We start from the raw sequence: 25523 nt of genomic DNA, 5'->3' as shown, positions 1-25523 counted from the left end.
ATCAAGATCTATTGGAATTAATCTTTAAACAGATGATTTAAAAATTAAGCCTAGATAATATAATGAGGCAGCATGGTAAATATGGAGTGGCACAGTAGCTTAGCAGTTAATGTAGTGCTTTACAGCGATTCCCACCATTGCCTGCTAGAAATTTACATATTCTCCATGACCACATTGGCTTCCTCCAGGTGCTCCAGTTCCCTCCCACATATAACACTGAGATTCATCTTCATGTGGGTATACTCAGTAAATCTAAGAAACACAATAGAATCAATGAAAGACTGCATCCAAAAGGATAAACAACCAATGTGCAAAAGATAAACTGCAAAAATAAAATTAAAAGAGAAATAATAATAAATAAGCAATAAATATCAAGAACATGAGGTGAAGAGTCCTCGAAAGTGAGCTCAAAGGTTGTGGGAACATTTCCGTGATGGGAAAAGTGAAGTTGACTGGTTATGGTCTGCGGTTCAAGAGCCTGATGTTTGCAGGGTAGTAACTGTTCCTGAACCTGGTGGTGTAGGTCCTGAAGCTCCTGTACCTTCTTCCTGATGGCAGCACTGAGAAGAAAGTATGATGTATGCTTACTTTTCTGCTGTGTGTAGATGTACTCAATGGTGAGGACGGCTTTACCCATTATGGACTTGGCTTTATCCATTACCTTTTGTAGGATTTTCCATTTAAGGGCATTGGCATTTCCCTATTAGGCCATGATGCGACCACTTACTTTACTCTTCAACGCATCTCTAGAGGTCTGTCAAAGTTTTAGATGCCATGTCGAATTGTCACAAACTCCTGAGGAAGCAGAGGTGCTCCCATGCTTTCTTTGTAATTGCACTGGACCCAGGACAGATCCTTTTAAATGCTAACACAGAGGAGTTTAAAGTTGCTGACCTTCTCCTCCTCTGATTCCCTTATGAGGACTGGCTCACGGATCTCCTGTTTCCTCCTCCTGAAGACAATAATCACCTCCTTGGTCTTGCTGACATTGACTGAGTAGTTATTGTTGTGGCACCACTTAGCCAGATTTTCAATCTCCCTCCTTGATGCTGATTCATCACCATCTTTGATTCAGTCAATGACAGTCAGCAAACTTAAAACACAACATTGGAGCTGTGTTTAGCTTCTCAGCCAGAAGTATTAAGTGTGTAGAGCATGGGCTAAGTATAGAGCCTTGTATTGCACCTGTGATGGAAATTGTGGAGGAGATGTTGTTGCAAGTGTAGAAATGGAGGATCCAATCGCAAAAGGAGTTATTGAGGTATTGATAGTATTGAATGTGACCTGTAGTAGATAAAGAACATCCTGATGTATGCACCTTTGCTATTCAGAAAGACACTTGGGTTAGTGTTAGTGAGTTGTGGGCATGCTACGTCAGCACTGAAAGCATGTAAACACTTGTGGGCTGGCCCCAACATACCCGTGGACTGTTAGTCATTGACAGAAATATCTCACTGTATGTTTCAATGTACATGACACAAATAAAGCTAATCTTATCTTAAAGGATTCTCTGAATCATCTACAGGTCCAGAGCTAAGCTTTAAATTGGACCTGAAACAAAGCTGTGCCACTGTGTGTGGACTGGGGAGCAGCAGTTAATAGCACATTAATTACATTTTGCCTTCCTTTTATGAAAGGTCACAGATCAAAAATCAGTGTTGAAAACAGCAAAGACAGCGATCTAAGATCCTGCCAAATGAAGCTGTAATGTGCCAAAACAATAATCTAATCTGAATACATCATAATACTTTCTCATCATTATTCCCAGAGATTGTCTCAAAGCAGTTTGTTGAACCTCGACCTTCAAAGAGGAAGTTTTATAAAACCTCTTAATAGTTGTTGCTTTTGGCAATTAGTTTTAGTGATTAACCTCAACCCGCTTATGTAAAAAAAACCTTCTAAGTTTGATTCTTTCTGGGTTACTGTTTAATTATGAAAATACCAAAGTTCTGAAAGCTATACAATTTAACTAGATTTATTGCACTTCACAGTTGTGTCCACATTTGGATGGAGAAATGCAGAAGATACAGTGGATTGTAGGCTTATTCCACCACTGAAATTTCTGAATGATTTATGATATTCCGTATTTCAGAAAGCAATGGATAGACTGCTTCTGTAAAAATCCAAACTGCAGGATCACTTACACTCAGTGGAATTAATTGAAGTGATGATGACGCTAAATGGCAACTCTTTTGCTTGCATCTTCAGGAAACAGCTCGATTTCCATCTTCAATATCTTTATTTTTCCCTTTCAGGGTTCTTTTGAAGACCCTGACCTGGAGTCACACGCTGACTATAGTTCTTTGCAGGAATGGGACCCACTCTCGGGGTTTCATAACTGGCCGCTGTTTGGCACACAAGGGCTTGGCCTAAGAGTCGAGCTCGGCTTTGGAGGCCTAGGATCTGAGGCTCTGGAGACCGGCGGATGGAAGGTCAGTGTCATGGTAGGAGAGCTGTGTATCGTCAAGGGAGTTGGAATATTTTCGGCTGTGTGCCCACAGACTTGAAATCTTTGGGCACAGAGCTCAAAAACAGTGATATAATGGACTTTTAACATTGTAAACCAGCAAGTTGTTTGTTATGTCTCCCTGCTTGTTGTGAAAACGGAGACACCTCTTTCTCCTTTATTCAGGAGGGAGTGGTATGTCAAATGCCGGATGAACAATGTAGTCTTTGGGGTAACTGCAAGTCTGTATCTTTACTGTGGCTTTGCTCATGCTTGAGTGCCTGGTGGCAGGTACTGGTAAGGGGAGGGGGGAATTGTTGGTTGCTGCTGCTTATGTGTGGGAGGAAGGGGAGCTAGGGAGGACTTTGGGGTTCTAACGTTTAACTGTTGTTCATTCTTTGGGGCACTCCTCTGTTTACGTGGATGGTTGTGAGAAAAAGCATTTCAGGATGTATATTGTATATATTTCTGACATTAAATGTACCTTTGAAACCTTTGAATTCTCTATTTTGGTTTGTTTTTGAGTGAACATTATGAGATCAGTAAAACTAGTAAAAAAAATTAAATTTGGCTTAAAAAGCAAACACATTGCAGTAATAAATACATTTGTATTAGGTGCATATACACTCTATGATGTACACTTTCTGAACCATTACCATTTGAACTCATTGCCATCCATATTCAACTTCAATTTCCCTTATCCAATTTGCACACACTTTAAAATACCAAAATTTTTAAGAACAGTGAAATCACTGGTTAATTTCTTTTTAAATATTGTGTTAACTTTTGTTAAATGCCATGCAATAAAGTAACTGATGAATGAAATCATAGCCTCAAATCCAAAAATTTTGAATAAATATTCTGTACTGTAATTACACAGGGTGCCCCAGACACAAGGCAAAAATAAACACATTTGCAAGCTTTCTGTCTCTCCACACTCAAGGAACGGCCCATTGTTAATGAAAGTGGCAACCTAAAACAAAGGTTTCTTTGCTGGTTACAGATAATAGCTGCTCTTCCTCTTCTAGAGGAAGTACTTGGTAAAAGGTCGACAATACTGGCACCCAATAAGTGAACAAACTTCCTTTACCTGTGGGAAAGGTGTACCATGTTCCCAAGATGCAAACCTTTCTCAATTTGCAAACTGGTAGCACAAAATGATTCCCTTTGCTATCACTTAATCTGTTCAAATTGTGTAACTTCCTTGGGAAATGTGAATCAAACACAAATTCAAATTTTATACAAAATGAAAGGTGGAAGTAATAGATTAAACTTACCATAAAATCAGGATCATACGTTGCCTCTGTGTACAAATTGCTCCCCTATTTTGAAAGCAATAAGACTGAATGAAGGTGAGATTAATTCACCGATAACAAACAGTACTTTAAAAAATGGCACAAAGTACAGAGCACAATAGATAAAATATTTCAGACAAATAGAATACGAGGAGCAAATCAAAAACACAAGTGATCTTGCAGATGCTGAAAATCCACAGCAACACCAACAAAATTCAGAGCAACAACACACATCTGCTGGAGGAACTCAGCAGGTCAGGCAGCATCTATGGAAGGAAATAAACAGTCAAGACCCTTCATCAAAAGAATGAGAGGACACTGAAAACTTAAGGACTAGGCGTGTTGAACACCTGTAAGAACCTTGACTTTGAACACGTTGAATTACTTGCTTATGTGGTGTAGTTTCTATGTGATATTATAATCAGTTTGCAGGTACACAAATGTTGGAAACTTTTTTGAACTATAGTTTAGATCTTTGCAACCTTGTAGCATAGATGCACACATACTACAGAACAATCACAGTGAGGAGCTTCTGACTACAGAACAGGAAATATTCTGCAGGGGGTGAATGCTATTTAATTTAGCTGATTCAACAACTACACCAATTAGTGTGCTGCAAAATGAAATGCTCGAGATACATTGATAAGTCAGTTCTTTAAAAAGGGAGAAAACATCTTGCATATTAATTTTCTTCTGATGAAATGGACATACTGCATTTTTATTTACGTGTCATTCCTGCATTAACTTCCATTGGACTTCTTGCGATATGGTTTCGAGTAAACTATAAAATCTCATTAATAACTATCTCAGCAAAGCATCCTTCAGGTAATAGCAAACAACTTGAGTAACTGGACAGAATTGGACAGAGGAACAACCTATGCAAAAGCCACTGATGTTTCAGGAGTAACACACCAAATACCAGAGGACCTCCGCGGGCCTGGTAGCATCTATGGAGAGGAATAAAGAGCTTGAAACATTGGCTCTTTATTCCTCTACGTAGATGCTGCCTGATCTGCTGAGTTCCTGCATCTGCAGAATCTCTTGTTTGACATCTCAGCAGTATTTTTTTCTTTAGAAATGACATTATGAGACAATGTAAAATTTCTGTGTTAATCATGATTTATGAATTAAAGTGAAACCTCTTGAAAAAGGGTCACAATTTAACAAAGTGAACTTGATCAGAGGTTAATGTTGAAAATAAAGCTCCCACTGTTACAGACCTCAAAGGCTGAGAGAACAAATACCCCATAATGACAATAGTGAAGCAGTCATTCCTGTTACCTTCTGCATCTTTTAGCACTCAATATGCTCTTACTTATACAAAAAAAACTATTAGGAGGAAAAGAAACAAATGTAGGGGTGGTAAGGTTCTATTCAAATGATTGCTAAAAGCCATTCTAATTATTTTAACTTTCATAGAGTATCTTTTCCCATTTGAAATTCTTTGAGTTCAATATTTATCAAGCCAATTAAAAAAAATCAATGAAATGAAGCTACTGTATGTCAATGAAATGTCAAAATGCTATGAAAATTATTTAATTTCTATAACATGCATGCTTAGCAGTGTACAGAACTGAACTCACCACACTGTCAGGGCTGGGCTGAATGACCTCCCACGTCTGGGAGTCCACATCATAGCAATGTAATTCATTAGGCAATGTATTATCTGCAGCACCTCCAAATACATATAGATGTCGATCAAATGCTACCATGGTGTGGCCATACCGCCTCTGAGGTGGGGGAGGAGAACCTCGGAGCAAGTGTTCGGTGGGAATCCTTGTCCAACTATACAAGAATGCAAAACAGATTTAAATGATTATAATTTAAATAAAAATAAATTCAAGTAGCAAAATGTTTGAACAGCCTTAGAACATTAAGCCAATGTAATAAAAAGTCATTTTTATTTATACTAGTATATTCCTCTTAATGGGAAAGGAGAGTGTAGAGAGAAAAGTAGCTTTATTCCAAACACAGTGGATTCCATTTAATTGGAACACATCAGGACCAGTATATTTTGGCTCAATTATGCGGCTGCCCCAATTAGCAGAAGTTTCGTGATAAAAAGGACAAACTGAATATCAAATTCTGTCCTTAAATGAAATACAGAACAAATTAGACTACCAACGGTACTATAGAAATGTATATTAGTTCCCAATTAATAATACTGAATAATATTGATTAGTTCCTAACCAGTAAGTTTCAAGATCTTGGTCCCAATACCTCCTTTCATAATTGGATTCACGATTTCCTCACTTGCAGACTCCTCACTTCAGATTCTCTCCAAGCATGGTGCACATTCTAACAGCCACAGTAGTGTGTACAACTGATGCTAGTTAAAACCTGTTCAACAACAGTCTCCTTCTCCAATTAAGTGGCAAAGTGTCCCAATAAGTGAAGGGAATCCTGTCAACTTTCTCAATTAGTTTTTGTACTTTATGAGTTGTCCCAAAAAAGCAGCTACCCTGATTAACCAATGGCCCAATTAACCAGAATCCACTGTATATATTGTACAGTTAAAAATAAAGAAAACTAATTTAACCAAAGATCTGGGCATACTTAAGATCATAAATGCCATTTGATGGCTCATTTATTCTTATAACTCAACCCTATTCTCCGGCCTTCTCTACTCATCAAGATCAATGTCTACTTTAAATATACCCAGTAACTTGGCCTCCCTAGCTGTCTGTAGCAATTAATTCCATAGATTCACTGCCATCATAGATTCCACCTCACCTGTTCTAAAGGGATGTCCTTTTATTCTGAACCTATGCTCTTTTCATAGACTCTCCCACTATTGAGGACATTCTCTCCACCTCCACTTTATCCAGACTTTTCAGTATATGATATGTTTCAATGGGATCCCGCCTTATCTTTCTAAATATCAGTGGTGCAGGCCCAGAGCCATCAAACTCTCTTCGTACATTATTCTGTTCATTTCCAAGATCATTCTTAAAACCTCTTCTGGACCTTTTCCCTTACCAAATATCTTTGCTTAGATGTGGGACCCAGAACTGCTTTTGATTCTCCAAATGTGGTCTGACCAATGCCTAATGAAGCTCAGCATTGCATCCTTGCTTTTATGTTCTAGTCCTCTCTAAACAAATGCTACCATTGCATTTGCCTTCCTGTCCAAGTTTTTCTGCAGATACCCTGCTTCCTCAGCACTAATTGCCCCTTCACTCATCTATCATCCACAAACCTGGCCATAGAGTCATCAAATCCATCATCCAGATTAACATACAATGTGAAAATTAGCATATCCAACACTGACTCCTGGGGAACACCACTAGTCACCGGTAACCAACCAGAAAAGGCCCCCTTTATTTCAGGTAATTGGCTGACTGGCAGAAGGCAATCTTTTATCTATGTTAGTACCTATCCTGTAATATACCACAGGTTCCCATCTTGCTTAGCAGCCTTGAATGCAGCACCTTGCCAAAGACCTTCTGAAAATACATGTAAGCATACATTGGCTCTCCTTTGGCTACCTGCTTGTTACTTACTCAGAATTCCAACAGATTTGTCAGGCAAGATTTCCCCTTGAGGAAACCATGTTGACTTCAGCCTATTTATCCTGTGCTTCCAAGTACTCTGGAACCTCAATCTTAATAATGGTTCTATAATCTTACCAACCACTGAAGTAGGCTAACCAACCTGTAATTTCATGTCTGATGCTGCCTCTCCCCTTACATTTGTGATTTTCCAGCCCTCTGAAATCATCAATGCTTGAAAGATTACTACCAATGCCCCCACAGCTTTTTCAGCTACCTATTTTAGAACCATGGGGATCATCTGTCCAAGACTAGTGACTACTACCTTCAGATGTTTCAGATTCCCAAGTACATCCTTCTTAGTAATAACAACTACACTCACTTCTGCCCCCTTACATACTTCTTGTGCTAAAAACTTCAAAATGATCAGGCCTGCCATATATACATTGAGGCCACTTTATTAGGTACAGGAGCTGAACCCAGATGTGGCCTTTTGCTGCTGTAGCCCATCTAGTTCAAGGTTTGATGTGTTGTGCATTCAGATATACTCCTTTGCACAGAAATGTTGTAATACATGGTTATTTGAATTACTGTCACTTTCCTGTCAGCTTGAACCAGTCTGGCCATTCTCCTCTGACCCCTCTTATTGACAAGGCATATTTGCCCACAGAACTACAATTTTTTTTGTTGTTTTCACACTTTTCTCTGTAAACATTTGAAACTGTTCTGTGTGAAAATCCCAGGATTTTAGCAATTTGAGATACTCAAAGCACCCTGTCTGGCACCAACAAATATTCCATGGTTAAAGTTACTTAGATCACATTTCTTCCCCATTCTGGTACTTGGTCTGAACTTCTTGACCAATTGTGATACAGAGTTGCTGCAACCCAATTGACTGATTAGATATTTGCATCAACAAGGTGTACCTAATAAAGTGGCCACTGAATGTGTATCCGAAAACATTTCTGATATTCTAATTTGCATTGTCGGCTAGCTTACTGTTATATTTAATCTTTTCTTCCTTTATTGCTCTTCTGCTTTTTTTTTAAAGCTTCCCAATCCTCTAGATTTCACATAGTTTTTGAAATATTTTATGCCCTCTCTTTTGCATTTTGACTTACCTTGTCAATCATGGTTACTGAACCTCCCTTCAGAATGCTTCTCCTTACCTTGGCTGAAGTGATCTGCATCTTCTGAATTACTCCCAGAAACTCTAGCCATTGCTGCTTAGGCCCCTTCCAATCAACTTTGGCCAGCTTCTGTCCTTACTTTTATTCAACTGTATTAGTGATATATCTGATTTTAATTTCTCCTTCTCAATTTGCAGGGTGAATTCTATCACATCATGATCACAGTCTTTAGGTACAGTGATTATAATTTGATCAGGTGCCTTTTGATGCTACACAGGGGATACAGTTGGAAAGCTAATTTAGCCTGCCCAAGACACCAATGCAAAAACAAATTAAGTTTGATTTTGGAACAGCTGCTCAGAGGCTCATTAACAGGTTGATTACCAATTACATGTTACTGTTTATCATCATGGGTGTACATCAATTAGGTGGCTAATCACTGACCCAATCCTCTTGTCAAGTTCTAATTAGTTGATTCAGAATTGATTAGCATCCAATTGTAGCTCAAGGATTGAAGCAGCTACTGAAGACTTTCTGGAAAATGTCAAGATATTAAGACCTGGTTTATATTTATTCTAGAAACACTTCAAAGACAATCTAAACTAGAAAGTAGTAAGCTATTCTATTTGTAGGACACCTTATGAAAAGCACAAAAAAAATTGCTTATGTTGGAATAGCTGGAGAAGGAACATTTGATAAAGGAGCAAAGCAGGTTTTAACTCACCGAATCAGACATCACAAGACAGTTGCCTATCTGCGTTCTGACAGCATTAATAATTTCAATTGTCTGCATGATGTTGACATTAGCAATTGCTTCACAGTGCCAGACTGGGGTTCAATTCCCACCGCTGTCTAAGGAATTTGAACATTCTCCCCGTGATCGCATGTGTTTCCTCCCACATTCCAAAGACGTATGGGTTAGTAGGTTAATTAGTCACATAGGTGTAACTGGGCAGAGGGGGCTTGTTGGGCCAGAAGGGGCTATTACAGTGCTGTATCTCTAAAGTGGTTCAGAATATCTGGATCATGTCATCATATAATTACTTCTAAATTTCAGAGGGAGAACCGAATTAGTAAAGTGTAAAGCTGCTAATTCAGTACAAGTTGAGTCAGTGGCAAGGAAGGCAACTGCAATGTTAGCATTCATTTCAAGGGGACTAGAATACCAGAGGAAGGATTAACATTGAGGCTTTCATCCAACCACATTTGGAATATTGTGAGCAATTTGGTCCTCTTGTGTTAACAGTGGAGTGGGTCCAAAGGAGATTCACAAGAATGATTCCGGGAATGGAAAGGTTACACATGAAGAGCATTTGATGGTCTGGGGGGTCTGGGATTGTATTTACTGTAGTTTAGAAGAACGGGGGGGGGGGGGGTGAAATCACATTCAACCTATTGAACATTGAAAAGTTTCAATGTGTTGAAGATGTTTCCGATAGTGAGGTTGTCTAGGACCAGAGGACAAAGCCTCAAAATAGAAGGACATCCACTGAGGACAGATGAGGAAGAAGTTCTTTACTCAGAGGGTGTTGAATCTGTGGAATTCATTACCACAGACGGCTGTGGAGGCCAAGTCGTTCAGAATATTTAAAACAAAGGTTGATAGGTTCATGATTAGTTGGGGCATCAAAGGTTACGGAGAGAAGGCAGGAGGATGGGATTGAGAGAGTTAATAAATTAGTAATGATGGAATGGTGGAGCAGGCCTTAATGGGCTGAATGGCTCAATTCTGCTCTTATGTCTTACATTGATGTAGTATTGTGGTGAAATGCTGTGTGCTCACAATTTAAAAAAAAATAACTCCCAAGTGGCCATCATCACAGAACACACATTGTTGAGTAAGGCAGAGAACTTCTACATCAGCATTTGATGAGAAAACAATGGTTCCTTCTCCAAATCACATCTTTCCTGAGCAGAGTTTCCTTTCCTCAGGACCTCTGGCACTCTAATAAGAATTACATTAGTTTATTAAGGATGACAGTGATTAGAAAGAATAATGATAGAGCACGTACACTTTTTCCTTGAATTCAAATTGAAAAAGATTATTGGTGATCTTTGCTCCACTCTGTCCTGAGAAAACAAACATCTTGTCTTTGCAGACAGCCACAGGGAAGTTACAACATGATGGAGGGATCTCGCCACTCTGCTCAATCTAAAAAGAAAATACACATACAGCAGATTTTATTAGCGATTACAGCCTTCAGAAGTGTTTTTGAAACCGAACCGCTTAGACAACTACACAGCTGATCGAGGAGATGTGAAAATGAATACCAAGAGTACAGAGGAGAATTTACGCAGAGCAATCAGTGGAAGAATTCAGTAGGAATATAGATGAACACAAAAGAAAAAGAGCCTAGCTTTATAAGATGATAGGAAAAGGTTCATAAAGATAAAAGGACAGACTTTTAAAAGCCATAAACAAGATCCAAAGAAGCAAAAGGTAGATTTAACATATTAAATGAATATTTTGCATATTTATTATGAAGATGAGGTCAATGTTGCAGCAAGGAGAGTATCAATTACACTGAAAAGGATTAAAAATGAAAAGCCACAGGCATATAGAAGACAGGCAATTTTCAAAGTAGAAAACGTACCTAGCCTAGGTGGGAGGCATTCTGACTTACTGAGGGACCCTTTTCATTATATCCTGAGGGATATAGGTAGAGTGAATGCACACATTTTTGCTCCAGGGAAAGGGAATCAAAAATAGAGGGCATAGGTTTATGGTGAGAAGAGAAAGATTTAAAAAGGGACCCAAGGGTAGCTTCTTCACATTGGGTAATACATATGTGGAACAAGCTGCCAGAGAATATGGTTGAGATAGATATACTGACAACATTTAAAGGGCACTTGGATAGGTAGATAGGGAAGGTTCGGAGAGATAAGGACTAAATACAGGCAAAAGAGCTAGTTTAAATGGGCATCTAGGTTGGTCATGGATGTTGGGCCAAAGGGCTTTCTATGCTATGTTACTCTATAGAAACATAGAAAATAGGTGCAGGAGTAGGCCATTCGGCCCTTTGAGCCTGCACTGCCATTCAGTATGATCATGGCTGATCATCCAACTCAGAACCCTGTACCTGCTTTCTCTCCATACTCCCGATCCCTTTAGCCACAAGGGCCATATCTAACTTCCTCTTAAATATCGCCAATGAACCGGCCTCAACTATTTCCTGTGGCAGAGAATTCCACAGATTCACCACTCTCTCTGTGAAGAAGTTTTTCCTCATCTCGGTCCTAAAAGGCTTCCCCTTTTATTCTTAAACTGTGACCCCTAGTTCTGGACTTCCCCAACATCAGAAACAATCTTCCTGCATCTAGCCTGTCCAATCCCTTTAGAATTTTATACATTTCAATAAGATCCCCCCTCAATCTTCTATGGACCCCCTGCAGTTCGTGTACCGTCCCAACCGTTCAACAGATAGCGCCATTGCCATCATCCTCCACCTGGACAAAAAAGACACGTATTTTCGAATGCTGTTCATAGACTTCAGTTCAGCATTCAACACAATCATTCCTCAGAAGCTGATTGGAAAGCTGAGCCTACTGGGCCTGAACACCTCCCTCTGCAACTGGATACTAGACTTCCTGACTGGGAGACCTTAGTCAGTCCAGATCGGAGGCAGCATCTCCAACACCATCACACTCAGCACGGAATCCCCCCCCACCCCACAGCTGTGTGCTCAGTCCACTGCTGTTCACTCTGCTGACCCATGAGCAGCAATACACAGCTTGAATCGCATCATAAATTTCGCCGATGACACGACCATGGTGGGTCTCATCAGTAAGAACGACGAGTCAGCATACAGAGAGGAGGTGCAGCAGCTAACAGACTGGTGCAGAGCCAACAACCTGTCTCTGAGAGTGAACAAAACAAAAGCGATGGTTGTTGACTTCAGGAGGGCATGGAGCGACCACTCCCCGCTGAACATCGATGGCTTCTCAGTAGAGATCATTAAGAGCACCAAATTTCTTGGTGTTCACTTGGCGGAGAATATCACCTGGTCCCTCAACACCAGCTCTATAGCAACGAAAACCCAGCAGCATCTCTACCTTCTGTGAAGGCTGAGGAAAGTCCATCTCCCACCCCCTATCCTCATCACATTCTGGGAAAAGGCATCACGACCAGACTATTTAACAGTTTCTTCCCCCAAGCCAAAAGACTTGTCAATACCCAGAGCCTGCACTGACACCAACTTACTGCCTTCTACTGTGCCTATTGTCTTGTTTATTATTTATTGTAATGCCTGCACTGTTTTGTGCACTTTATGCAGTCCTGGGTAGGTCTGTAGTCTTGTGTAGTATTTTTCTGTGTTGTTGTTATGTAGTTCAGTGTAGTTTTTGTACTGTTTCATGTAGCACCATGGTCCTGAAACTTGAAAATGAAAGGATTTTCCATCCTTCTGGAAAATTTAGCAAAAGTGAAGTGGATTATGATCATATGATGCCTCCAGGGATTATATAGCTAATGCACAAACTACACCAATCAGACTAAGAGTTGCGGAATAAAGATACAAGAACAGCTTGTGTCCATAGAACCAAATGCTAGGAAACGTCTACTTCTCCATGCTGTGGATGAGGAAAAGTTGTGAAATGTTCTATGATTCAATTCAACAAATCAAATCTTCTTAGATTCACCCTTGGCTCTCATTGGCGATTGCAAAATATTACACTTCACAATTTCTAAACATAATGTACACCATGCAAGGCATACACACACGCCTCTGACCCTTCTAATGAAGAGCAAACACTTCCCAATTCATACAACAGTATGAAACTTATTTCAAAAACCAAACAAAACAACAACATTTATTTCAAGCTTTCACAACAGTTTTGATTTTGCCACATTTGCAACTTCTTACCTCGTCCCAGCATGCCATCTCTCTGTCATTGAGACCTATGGTCCACATATCATTCAGTCTGAAAGGAAAAGTATCACATTTAACAATTTCATAAACACACAGCACCTCAATATCATTCTGAATATGCTGTCCAAAATTTGGTTTCTGTACAGTTAGGACATTGAGATCCATCCAACAGTGTGGAAAAATGCCCAGGTTCACAAAAAGCTGAATAAATCCAATTCAGTTAATTAACAGTAGTCTGCTCTCCATCCAAGTGATGCACAGTGCTATTAAGCCACACAAGAGAAAGAAAACTTAAGTTTGGGGATAAGGCAAATATTTTTGGAATCAATGTCAGAACTGGGGATTTCCGCTGGTGAATGCATAACCAAGCTCCATTCACAACTCCTAGGGGAATGAACCAGCCAATATCTGCATTTAGCAATATTAAGTGGGTTGGCAAATCATAAAATGTATACAACAAGAGTGCCAGGCAATGACCATCTGCAATGAGACAAAGTAAAACCACCACTTTGACATTTAAATTGGATTGATCAGTCTTCAAACCTCGGCACTAATATTTAGTTCTGATTATTAAAGCAAAACTAAAGTTAAGATATTGAAAAGATGGATTCTACATTTTCTGGAAAAAAAAAACTAGCCATTGATATGAAAGTTAACTAGACCATTCACATAAATACAGTAGCTATTGAAGGTGGTATCCCATGGCCTCCAGCTCACTATTCATCTCCACAAAGCCTTTCTACCAACTACAATGTATTTCAGGAATGTAATGATATATTGTCCACTTTCCTGGATGTAAAGTTCCACGAATGTTCAAGAAGCTCAAGACCATCTGAAATGAAGTAGTCATCATGACTTATAACCCATCGACCACATTATACATTCATTCTCTGCATTACTGGTTTCACTGTGCACCATCTACAAAATGCTTTATGGTTACTTGATTCAGCTAGCTAGACAGCAGTTCCCAACCTCAGGACTTCTATCACTTAAAGAAACAGGGTGACCAGGTGCATGGGAAACATAACAATCTGCAAGTTCCCCTCCAAGTCATACACCACTCTGACTTGAGAATATGCCACTATTCTTTCTTCATGGCAGAGGTCAAATCATAAACTTTTCATCCAACAGCAGAGAGGGAGTGCCTTCACTAAAAGAAGGTAGCAGCTGAAGAATGCAATTCACCATTAATGAATACTAGCTATGCTTGTGGTACTCACATTCTGTAAGTCAATTAAAAACTGCATCTCTAAAGATCTATCCCGGGCCCAACATGCAATTACAAAGACGACACAGCAACAGCTATGTTTCATTAAGAATTTGAGGAGACATGCTATGTCATTGAAGACTCAAACAAATTTCTACAGATGTACTGTGAAAAGCATTCTAACTGGTTGCATCATCATCTGATATGGAGGGGCCACTACAGAGGATTGGGGGGTGAAAAAAACTGCAGAAAGTTGTAAACTCAGCCAGCTCCATCATGGGTCTGAGAACATTGACATCTGTCATTATGGACCCCCCCCATCACCCAAGAAATGCCTTCTTCTCATTGTTATCATTAAGGAGGTGATACAGGAGCCTGAAGACACATACTCAACATTTTAGGGATAGCTTATTTTCTGCCATTTAAAAAAATGATTATCTATTGCAAAAATACAAATTTCATAACATTTGCCCGTGATATTAAATCCAATTCTGAAACTGCATATGAAAGAATTTTAAAATGACAAGTTTCTAATGAATCATTGTAAGGAAATTAGACTCACTCAAGCAAGACAGTGGAGAATGAGGAGCAAGTTCAATAAAATTATGACAGGCATAGATAGTGAAGATAATCAGTCTTTTTTCAAGGGTAGGGGAATATAATATTAAAAGGGCATAGTTAAAGATGAGTGGGAAAAGATTGGAATGGTTTTCCATACAGAGGACAGTGGGTATATACAGTACACTGAACTGCCAGGAGAGGTGTCAGAGGTATTTTTGACAGGTACATGGATAGGAAAAATTCAGAGGTATATGGGGCAAATGTAGGAAAATTGGATGAAGTTAGTTAGCTGTTTTGGTCAACATGGACAATTTGAGCTGGAGGGCCTGTTTCATGGCCATATAATTTTATGAAAGCAAATAAAAAGCCAAAAAAAAACATGAAGTGCCCTTAAAAATTAAATACAGCTATCAAGAAGGGAAGGCAGTAAACTGAACAAACCCCATAGGTAAAATAAAGTTGCAAACTTAAAAACAAAGTAGGATAATGATGATGGAAGACCTGACCTTAAATTTTAACTTTCTATCCCCTTCCCTCCACAGATGACTGGACCAATATAATGTAAATTTGGCAAGTAATCTGCTGAGAATATGCTAAATTGTCACACTCTGATTGCTTAGGCAAAATAAAAATAAAAACACTGGTTAGATTTACTACACATTTGAGGAAAATAAAGAAATTAAGAGGTCAAGAGCAACCCAAAGTGTGTATGTGGAAAATGACTGCACCCATAGAGTATGATCACTGTGCAATTATCTACACCTTCAGAGCCCTATCACACTCTGTCCATTTCTCCTCTTATCCTTTCATCAATTACTACAAATCTTTACCACCAGTTTTTAAAATAACTCTTTATTTTTCCCAGTTCCTCATGACATTTTTATATCTGAAACAACCCCTCAGCTTCCTCTTGCCAGCCTATCCAATATTCCTTTGTAACTAATAACTTGCCAATTTTGGCAAGTCTCCACGGGCCCCTCTCCAGTGCAATCTATATCCTGTGATGTATTGAGCAGAACAATGTTGCCCTATTTCAGCCATTCATCTACAAAAAAGATAAAGAACATGAACTTAGGTATTTAACTGCACTGCTTTGATAACTCCAGGGTATTCCTCTGCTACCACAGTCCTGACGAAGGGTCTCGGCCCAAAACATCGACAGTGCTTCTTCCTGTTGATGCTGCCTAGCCTGCTGTGTTCCACCAGCATTGTGTGTGTGTTGCTTGGAATACTGTCCAGTTCTGGTCGTCTCACTATAGGAAAGATGTGGAAGCATTGGAAAGGGTACAGAGGAGATTTACCAGGATGCTGCCTGGTTTAGAGAGTATGGATTATGATCAGAGATTAAAGGAGCTGGGGCTTTACTCTTTGGAGAGAAGGAGGATGAGAGGAAACATGATAGAGGTGTACAAGATATTAAGAGGAATAGACACGAGTGGACAGCCAGCGCCTCTTCCCCAGGGCACCACTGCTCAGTACAAGAGGACATGGCTTTAAGGTAAAGGGAGGGAAGTTCAAGGGGGATATTAGAGGAAGGTTTTTCACTCAGAGTGGTTGGTGCATGGAATGCACTGTCTGAGTCAGTGGTGCAGGCAGATACACTAGTGAAGTTTAAGAGACTACTAGACAGGTATATGGGAGGCAGGGTTTGAGGGTCGGCACAACATTGTGGGCCGAAGGGCCTGTAATGTGTTGTACTATTTTATGTTCTATAATATCACCACAATGTGGTTTTTCAAACTGGTGACTGTACTGTAATCAAGTATTTCTAAAAAGATACTCTTTTATTCAACTCCTTTCAAGCTAAAACATGTATTTTTGTTTCTTACTTTTTTTAGCCTAAAAACCAAGGAGTAACCTATCATTTCATATAATGTAATACACAGAATCTGATGCAAGAAAGTTCCTACCAACCTGCACATTTAATAAAGGAGGAACTCAGCAGGTCAGGTAGCATCTCTGAAGAGGAATAAACAATCAACATTTTGGGCCAAGACCCTTCATCAGAACCTTTCATCAGCCTGAAAAGTCACCTGTTTATTTATCTTCGTAGATGCAGTCTAATCTGCTGAGTTCCTCCAGCACTTTGTGTGTGTAACTTAGGATAACCAACATCTAGAAAATCTCTTATGCTTTTAATAAAGCCCCCCCCTTTTTTTTTACATCTCCACAGAACGTCTGGTCTACAATTAAAGGCAATTACACTATTAAAGTGTTATTGTCCACATACATTAATAAGGATAATATGACATCATTGGGTCACTAGTTAACCTTAGTCTGCATGTGGTGGATCTGCATACCACTTTAATTTATCAGCTGACAAGAATAATCTGTAGTTGAACATTTGACTCCAATTTCTGGTCAACATTGCAATTGAACTAATAGTTAGCAAGATAATAAACTATTTTCATTAAATATTCACTTTACCTTGCATTACCATCATAGCCGGCAAAGATCCATAGCTTATCACTGTAAACCGTGGCTCCGTGAGCTGACCTTGCAACTGGCAACCTGCGTTACAAATACATTTTGCAACTAAAAATTTTACATAGCTAATTATAGTAATCTAGTTTTAGTAGAATGTACAGAATGTGAGAAACTTCCATTAATGGACTATTTAATCAACTGAGGAGCTCAGAGGGTTCCAATGGGACAATAATTATTAAAGTGTAGGCTACAAGCTGAGAGTCTAATAGACAACATATGATGACAAGAGGCTTGAATAGACATTAGAAACATGAAAAATATTGAATATGCGTTTTTCCTTGTGGGTTCCTTTATTCTATTTTGAAATTCCGTGTGCCCAGGCAGACAAAAAAAATGACAAGACTACTCCATATATTAGATGTGGAATATTACCTGCCTTTACAGTTAATTATAAAAGGCATATTTATTTGATAAAAAATTCAAAATTCAATGAGAAATACATAATGAAAGCTTGGATTTGCATTACATTATTTTCAATTTCAGCTATAAAGACTGGGGCAAGAATATAAGGAATTAATTACACAATGCCAATGTCAGAATATGGTAAAATAGCCTCTGGGTTTGGAAACAGGATGCACTGGAATGAAAATAGTTTTGCAAATTAAAAAATAATTTATACTCAATTTTTTTTTTTTAAAAAAAAAGCACCTGTGAGAATATCATCTGCAAAAATTGGCTGAAGTCATATCACTTTTCATTATGTTCCAAGGGTGTCAATATGTTCATGCCCTTGTATATTAGATTATCGGTAGGTAATAAAAGAGGTTTTAAAGATCTCTGAGAGCTTATCCAGAGCAAAACTTGGCACAGAACAGAAAAATAAAGCATCAATACATTATTTTACCATGCAGCCCATCACAAACACAAAATGTAGTGCCAAATATTAATCTTCAACCTAATGGACGAAGCTTACCTGCCTTCTACTTTCCATTCTGTCCACTGGCCTGTGGCAAACTTATATTCAAACAGATCATTCTTGTTTTGTAAGTTGGAATTGGAATAAATATCTCCAGTGTAGCCACCTATAAAAGGCAAGGTAACTTGCGTTCACTAACCAACAGGCAAAGTAGACCTCATAACCCTGACTACTCCACCTGCAACATATCATAGCTTCCTTCTCTGGGCTACATGTTACTCTTCATTTAGATTTTCTAAATCTAGCTATATATTTGGTTTAGGAATAACACCCAAGTGGTTATGAGCCAAGATAAACTCCAAAGATGAGAGCATATAGTCTCAAGTTGCTCTTTGCACTTTCATGTTGATACAAATGATATCCTTGTATTATGTGAGGGAGTGCAAAAGAGCTTTCCTGGTATCCTGACAAAGGATGATCCCACAACTTTACTCCACATGATGATAGTGCCTACACTTCATTGAAAGCATCATCACAATAAGCATTATGCAATTTTTTGATTTGTTGTAGTCATTAAAACAGCATATTTTATATCTGGATTTTTCTTGGCAGGAGATTTTTAGTTTTTGTGAGTCTATTGTTGGGTTACTGAAAATCTCAGCAGAGCAAGCAATTGTAAGGGTTTCTATCATTCAAAGCAATGAATCATCTCAACTCACATTACTACATTTACACAAATGTACAAGCAATTGATAGCCTACCAAAAATCACTACTTTGTTAATTAGCAAGTAAAGGGAGGATTCAGGTGTATTTTGCTCTCAGTTGTTTCTCATTCAGCAATTATAGCATTTTATACACACAGGAGTGGAACCCAGTGTGGTCTTCTGTTGCTGCAGCCCATTTACTTCAAGGTTCAACATGTTGTGCACTCAGAAATGTTCTTCTGCACGCCATTGTTGTAACATGTGGTTATTTTACTTACTGTTGTTTTTCTGCTAGCTTGAACCATTCTCCTCTGATCTCATTAACAAGCTGCCCACAAAACTTCCACTCAATGGATTTTTTTGTTGTTAGCACCATTCTCTGTAAATTCTATAGACTTCTGTGCATGAAAATCACAGAAGAGCATCAGTTTCTGAGATATTCAAACCACCCTGTTGGGCAAAAACAATCCTTCCACAGTCACTTAGATCACATTTCTTCCCCATTCTGATGTTTGGTCTTAATAACTGAATCTCTTGACCACGTCTGATGCTTTTATGCATTGAGTTGATACTACGTGATTGGCAGATTAGCTATTTAACAGCAAGTGTACAGGTATACTTTCAGAACTTATATTCTGTGTTTATTAAAATCAAGATTTCATTGAATTCATGCACGTAGACCATAAAAGTGAAAACTCTTTCCTTTAATCAATCTCTGCTCTTAAGCTACAGGTACATAAGATCCAAATCCAAAAGAAACTATTTGTCTCTTTTCAAGTCAAGTTGCTTTTTATTGTCATTTCAACCAAAAACTGCTGGTACAGTACACAGTAAAAACAAAACAATGTTCCTCCAGGAGGACCATGGTGCTATATGAAACAACACAAAACTACACCAGACTATGTGAGACAACTTAAGGCTACACTAGACTATGTAAAACAACACAGAAACTACACTAGACTACAGACCTACACAGGACTACATGAAGTGCATCAAAACAGTGCATTACAATAATTAATTAACAAACAAGACATTAGGCAGAGCAGAGGACAAATTTCAATATAATAATAAATGATGTAGGTGTCAGTCTAGACTCTGGGTATTGAGGAATCTGATGGCTTGGGGGAAGAAACTGTTGCAGAGTCTGGTCGTGAGAGCCTGAATGCTTTGGTACCTTTTGCTAGATAGCAGGAGGGAGAAGTGTTTATATGAGGGGTGCGTGGGGTCCTTCACAATGCTGTTAGCTTTGCAGGTGTAGTGTGTGGTGTAAATGTCTGTAATGGCGGGAAGAGAGACCCTGATGATCTTCTCAGCTGACCTCACGATCCGCTGTAGGGTCTTGCAATCCGAGATGGTGCAATTTCCAAACCAGGCAGTGATGCAACTGCTCAGGATGCCCTCGATACATCCTCTGTAGAATGTGGTGAGGATGCGGGGTGGGAGATAGACTTTTCTCAGCCTTTGTAGAAAGTAGAGACGCTGCTGGGCTTTCTTGGTTATGGATTTGGTGTTGAGGGTTTCAATTCATTGCTGCCCTGTAATATTAGTTTAATCAAAAGTCCAGTCCCAATTACATAAAAAACAAATTGTTGAAATGTCAGATCACAAACCCAATTTGACCAAGTTATTCAATGTACAGTTAGGACTTTATTTGGTTTGTTGATAGTGTGACATGCAGTAGCAAGTTTGGGCACCCCTGGTAAAAATTTCTGTTACTGTGAATAGCTAAGCCAGTGTAACAAATGACCTGATTTCCAAAAGGCATAAAGTTAAAGATGACACATTCCTTTAATATTTTAAGCAAGATTACTTTTTTTATTTCTATCGTTTACAGTTTCAAACAAAAAAGGATTACTCCTTGGTTATTACATTATGAACTGAGGAAACCACTACCTGAAAACTGTTTGCTATCTTCTTATAGTCTTTGTGGGCATCATTTATTTTAATTTTCAGAGAGCTAGGCAGCTGCTTAGAGGAGCCCATAGCTGCTGATTGTTGGGACAAGGTTTGAGGAGTCAGGGTATTTATAAAGCTTTGAAAGTTGCATCACCTGGCCTTTCTTAATGATGACTGTGAACAAGCCATAGCCCTAACAAGCTAATTCAGATCTGAGACCTTGGTAAAAGTTATCTGAGAGCTCAAATCTCTTGGGGTGCCCAAACTTTTGCACAGTCCTCCTTTCCTTTTTTCCCCACTCTAAAATTGTACAAAACAAAAATACACAAATCTTGCTTAAAATGTTGAAAAGAATGTTTCATCTTCAACTTTATGACCTTTGGAGATCAGTTCATCTTCTACTCACTTAACTATTCACAGCAATAGAAATTTTGACCAGGGGTACCCAAACTTTTGCATGCCACTGTAACAACAAAGGTTTAGAACTTCACAAAAAATAAATTAATGCAATCCTTCCACAGTTCAGGAATAAGGATATAAGAGCCCAATTTCATCGGCATTTACTTGTACAAGAAATTAAGCTTTAAAAAAGGTACTCTCAGAGAGGGGATGAACTTGGACTGAAATTTACCTAAAATGTATCTGGTGCAAAATAACTTAATGACCACAATAAATAAGCACATCTACTTTCCATCAATTGCTCAGAGTTGTGCATTCTCTAATGTAGAATGGGACATGAAAGAAGGCAATAAAGTGTAGCAGATTAGATAATTTGACCTGTTGTCTCTGCTCTGCCATTCAAAGATGGCTGATTATTTTCACAACCCGCTAATCCTTAACCATTCTACCGATCAAGAACTGATCAATCCTTGCCTTAAATACATTCAATCATTTGGCCTGCACAGATTCACCACCCTCTGCCAAAGGAAATTCCTCCTCAGAAAGAAAGTAGTTAAATAAAAATGTAGACTGTAACATGGTACTAATTAGATCATATTCTCTAGCTTTCAAACAGTTATTAGAGTTTATAATTGAATATAAATAAAAGATAAATGCACAAATGAATGGAATCATCTTCAGAACTCTGCCATGACTTACCAAACACAAACATGCTGCTTCCATACACAACAGCAGAGTGATGGTACCTGGGCGCAGGTGGAGACCCTGTTGTAAAAGCTCTGATCAAGAAAATTAGAAACAAAGATTATTTTTGTTGTCACTCTTTTGTAAAATAAAAATCGTCTGTATGAAGCCAGCCTCCTAAATTATACACTGTAGAGTAAAGGATATGGATACACTGTTATGCCTCAAGCATGTTCACCAATATATGACAGAAGTGGAAAACACCGATCAAACTTCTGTGCTCTGTGCAGAAAGTCTGATGGGTTTAACCACTATGAAACAGGAGGTTTTCAGACAAGGACCATTAAAGCACCTGTCAGTTGTAGTCAATCAAGATTAATAGAATTCCATCAACAATATTGTTTTTCCCTCCACTAAATGCACAATTAAGTTAAAAATCTAAAATTAGTTTGTGAAAATATCCTAGTCAAGTCACTATCTCCACATAGTTAAAGATTGAATTTTACACTAGAACATGACCAACAGTCTTGCATAATGTTCAAAATGTATTAGACAAAGTGAGGAAATGGTCATGCCTTCAATATGGGACCAAAGGACTTATTAAAAAAAAAAGTACAAGTGGAATATGACTGGGTAAATAAGGAAGATGAGACCAGCACCAAAATATTTATACTTGTTATTTTAATTCAAGGATCACAGAATACATCATCTATTATTTGTGTGCTCCCATTTCTCATAACAATCACAGCATAACTGTCATTCATACTAGTCCTACATTCCCACTTACGAGGGGTAAACTAGCACATTTATTTTTCAAGAGTTTTAAGTTAATAACTCATCTCCTTCTACCTTAGGCCACAAACTTATCAATTACCCCTGCTTGTGGACACTTTCTGGAGGTCCAAGATCCATATGCTCCACGACCGCTGGACTAAGTGCGTACATGTAGGAGGAAACTATGTTGAAAAATAAATGTGCTAGGTTTTCTAAAATTGACTCCTTCTACCTTAGACCACCAACTTATCAATCACCCATTGTAATAGAATTTAACCAAAGCCCATTTATTCTTCTACATCACTGATCATCCCTCTGTATCCTTCAAGTCCTGGGTCAGAAATTGTTTCCATAAAGCACTTTGGAGTTTGTTTTTTCATTCCAATTGTTCTAATAACTTTGTCTTTGTACATACCTGCACCAAGAGCAGTCCTTCACATCAAATCTTAACAGGTCATTTAACATGTTCTTCCTGCAGAAAAACAAAGTTGGTGCATCATTCATGGAAGATTAATTTGCTGTCATTGCATTTCCCCTTTTTATGCAATATATATTTTGGGCATCTAAAGAATTCGTTGACACCTGTGGCCAAGACACAAAAATCATCACTGAATTTTGCCAAGGATCCATATAACAGTCTGCTAATGCCCATGTACATCTTGAGTTGAAACATTCAATTTGTATTCACCTCATTTTTGTTGGCAAATATTTAATTCCCAGTACTCTCCAGTAATTCAACATAATGCAAAAACCTACAGGATTCTTGAGCTATTCAAATCTCAATCAGGCAGCGTACTCAGGAGACTTTGCTCATGCACATAGTATATACCACAAATCTATTTCAGGTTCAACAGAATGGCAACAGCTTGAAAACGATCTTTTTTTTCCCTGAAAGAGACAGGAAATATTATCTAACATTTTAAGTGGTCAACAAACAGCTGTTGATGCCATAGTAATTATTGCAATCCAAGTTGTATTGTTTTTCTTACAAAATTATAGTGGGTAAGAGTGGACATTTACTCGTTTTGCACAAAAATCATGGCATACCCTCAAAAAAGTAGAGAACATTTAGAAGTGAGATAAAAGTAGGAAACAAAACAATGCATTTCTCAAGCCAAGCAGCCATAAAATATTGAACTTAAATGACCATTGTTATCATAGAAAGATATACAAAATGCTGGAAGTACTCGGGAGGTGAAGCAGCATCTATGGAAATACATAAATAGTCAACATTTTGGCCAAGACCCTTCTTCAGGAATGGAAAGGGTGGGGGAAGATGCCAGATTACAAAGGTGGAGGAAGAAAGCCAGGTGGTTAGGAAAGATAAAGAGCTACAGAGGAAAGAAGCTGATAGAAGAGGAGAGCGAGTGGATCGTATATTGCTGCTGATATTGTTGCTACCTAAAATGTCACTGATCAACATTCATCATAAAATAATAGAATACAATATTTGTTGTCAGCAACAAGCACTATTACACCTTTATCTAATTTTGCTCATGGCAAAGGAAAATGCTCCATCAAGTTAGGAATATTACATTGATTAGTTGAGAATCAGTTCGCAAGAGCAGATAGGCAAACATAAGCTTGATGGGATTGGTTTAATTAGGCATATAATGAGAGAGGTCTGGAGTGGGATGAGGATCATCACTGGGTTCCGGCAAACCAGCAACAGAGCAGCTGAAGGCAGTGTGGACAGGGCCAACGAACTTAACCTGTTCTTCAATAGATTTGACACTGTAGCCCCTGGTCATCCCCCACATGATTCATCTGTTGTCAGCCCCCAACCAACACATACTCCACTTTCCCCTCCTACCCCTCCTCACAGCCCCCCACTCTGCTCTTGTGACTACACCCTTCACTCACTTGAAACCACCACGGTGGGCTTCACAGCTGAACAGGTGAGAAGACAGCTGAAATGTCTCCATCCAAGCAAGGCTGCAGGTCCGGATGGTGTCAGCCCCAGGGTGCTCAAAGCCTGTGCCCCCCAGTTATGTGGAATACTTCACCATGTTTTCAACCTGAGCCTGAGTCTCCAGAGGGTTCCTGTGCTGTGGAAGATGTCCTGCCTCGTTCCTGTATTGAAGACGCTTTGCCCCAGCGCCCCAATGACTACAAACCAGTAGCATTGACCTCCCACATCATGAAGACCCTGGAGAGACTTGTTCTAGAGCAGCTCCAGCCTTTGGTTAGGCCACACTTAGACCCCCTCCAGTTCGCCTATCAGCCCCGACTAGGAGTTGAGGATGCCATCGTCTACCTGCTGAACCGTGTATATGCCCACCTGGACAAGCCGGCGAGCACTGTGAGGGTCATGTTTTTTGACTTCTCCAGTGCGTTCAACACCATCCGCACTGCTCTGCTGGGTGAGAAGCTGACAGTGATGCAGGTGATTACCTGACTGGCAGAACACAGTACATGTGCTTGCAACACTGTGTGTCAGACAGAGTGGTCAGCAGCACTGGGGCTCCACAGGGGACTGTCCTGTCTCCCTTTCTCTTCACCATCTACACCTTGGACTTCAACTACTGCACAGAATCTTGCCATCTTCAGAAGTTTTCTGATGACTCTACCATAGTTGGATGCATCAGCAAGGGAGATGAGGCTGAGTACAGGGCTACGGTGGGAAACTTTGTCACATGGTGCGAGCAGAATCATCTGCAGCTTAATGTGAAAAAGACTAAGGAGCTGGTGGTGGACCTGAGGAGGGCGAAGGCACTGGTGACC

At 39.2% G+C, this 25523-nt stretch overlaps 1 protein-coding gene across 1 annotated transcript in view; it reads right to left on the bottom strand.

Moving 5' to 3' along the window:
• Positions 1-25523, bottom strand: part of lztr1 (leucine zipper like post translational regulator 1) — a 72724-nt gene that overhangs the window by 35870 nt on the left and 11331 nt on the right. Inside the window, exons 3-10 of the mRNA XM_059988438.1 lie at positions 23215-23271; positions 22041-22120; positions 18399-18507; positions 17426-17509; positions 13225-13282; positions 10375-10514; positions 5325-5526; positions 3724-3768 (exon numbers count right to left, since the gene is read on the bottom strand). Coding sequence (XP_059844421.1) covers positions 3724-3768; positions 5325-5526; positions 10375-10514; positions 13225-13282; positions 17426-17509; positions 18399-18507; positions 22041-22120; positions 23215-23271 — 775 coding nt within the window. The remainder of the gene's footprint in view (positions 1-3723; positions 3769-5324; positions 5527-10374; positions 10515-13224; positions 13283-17425; positions 17510-18398; positions 18508-22040; positions 22121-23214; positions 23272-25523) is intronic.

Source organism: Hypanus sabinus, chromosome 13, assembly GCF_030144855.1.
Source record: "Hypanus sabinus isolate sHypSab1 chromosome 13, sHypSab1.hap1, whole genome shotgun sequence".
Classification (NCBI taxonomy): domain Eukaryota; kingdom Metazoa; phylum Chordata; class Chondrichthyes; order Myliobatiformes; family Dasyatidae; genus Hypanus; species Hypanus sabinus.
This window is presented reverse-complemented; position numbering and strand designations above follow the sequence as displayed.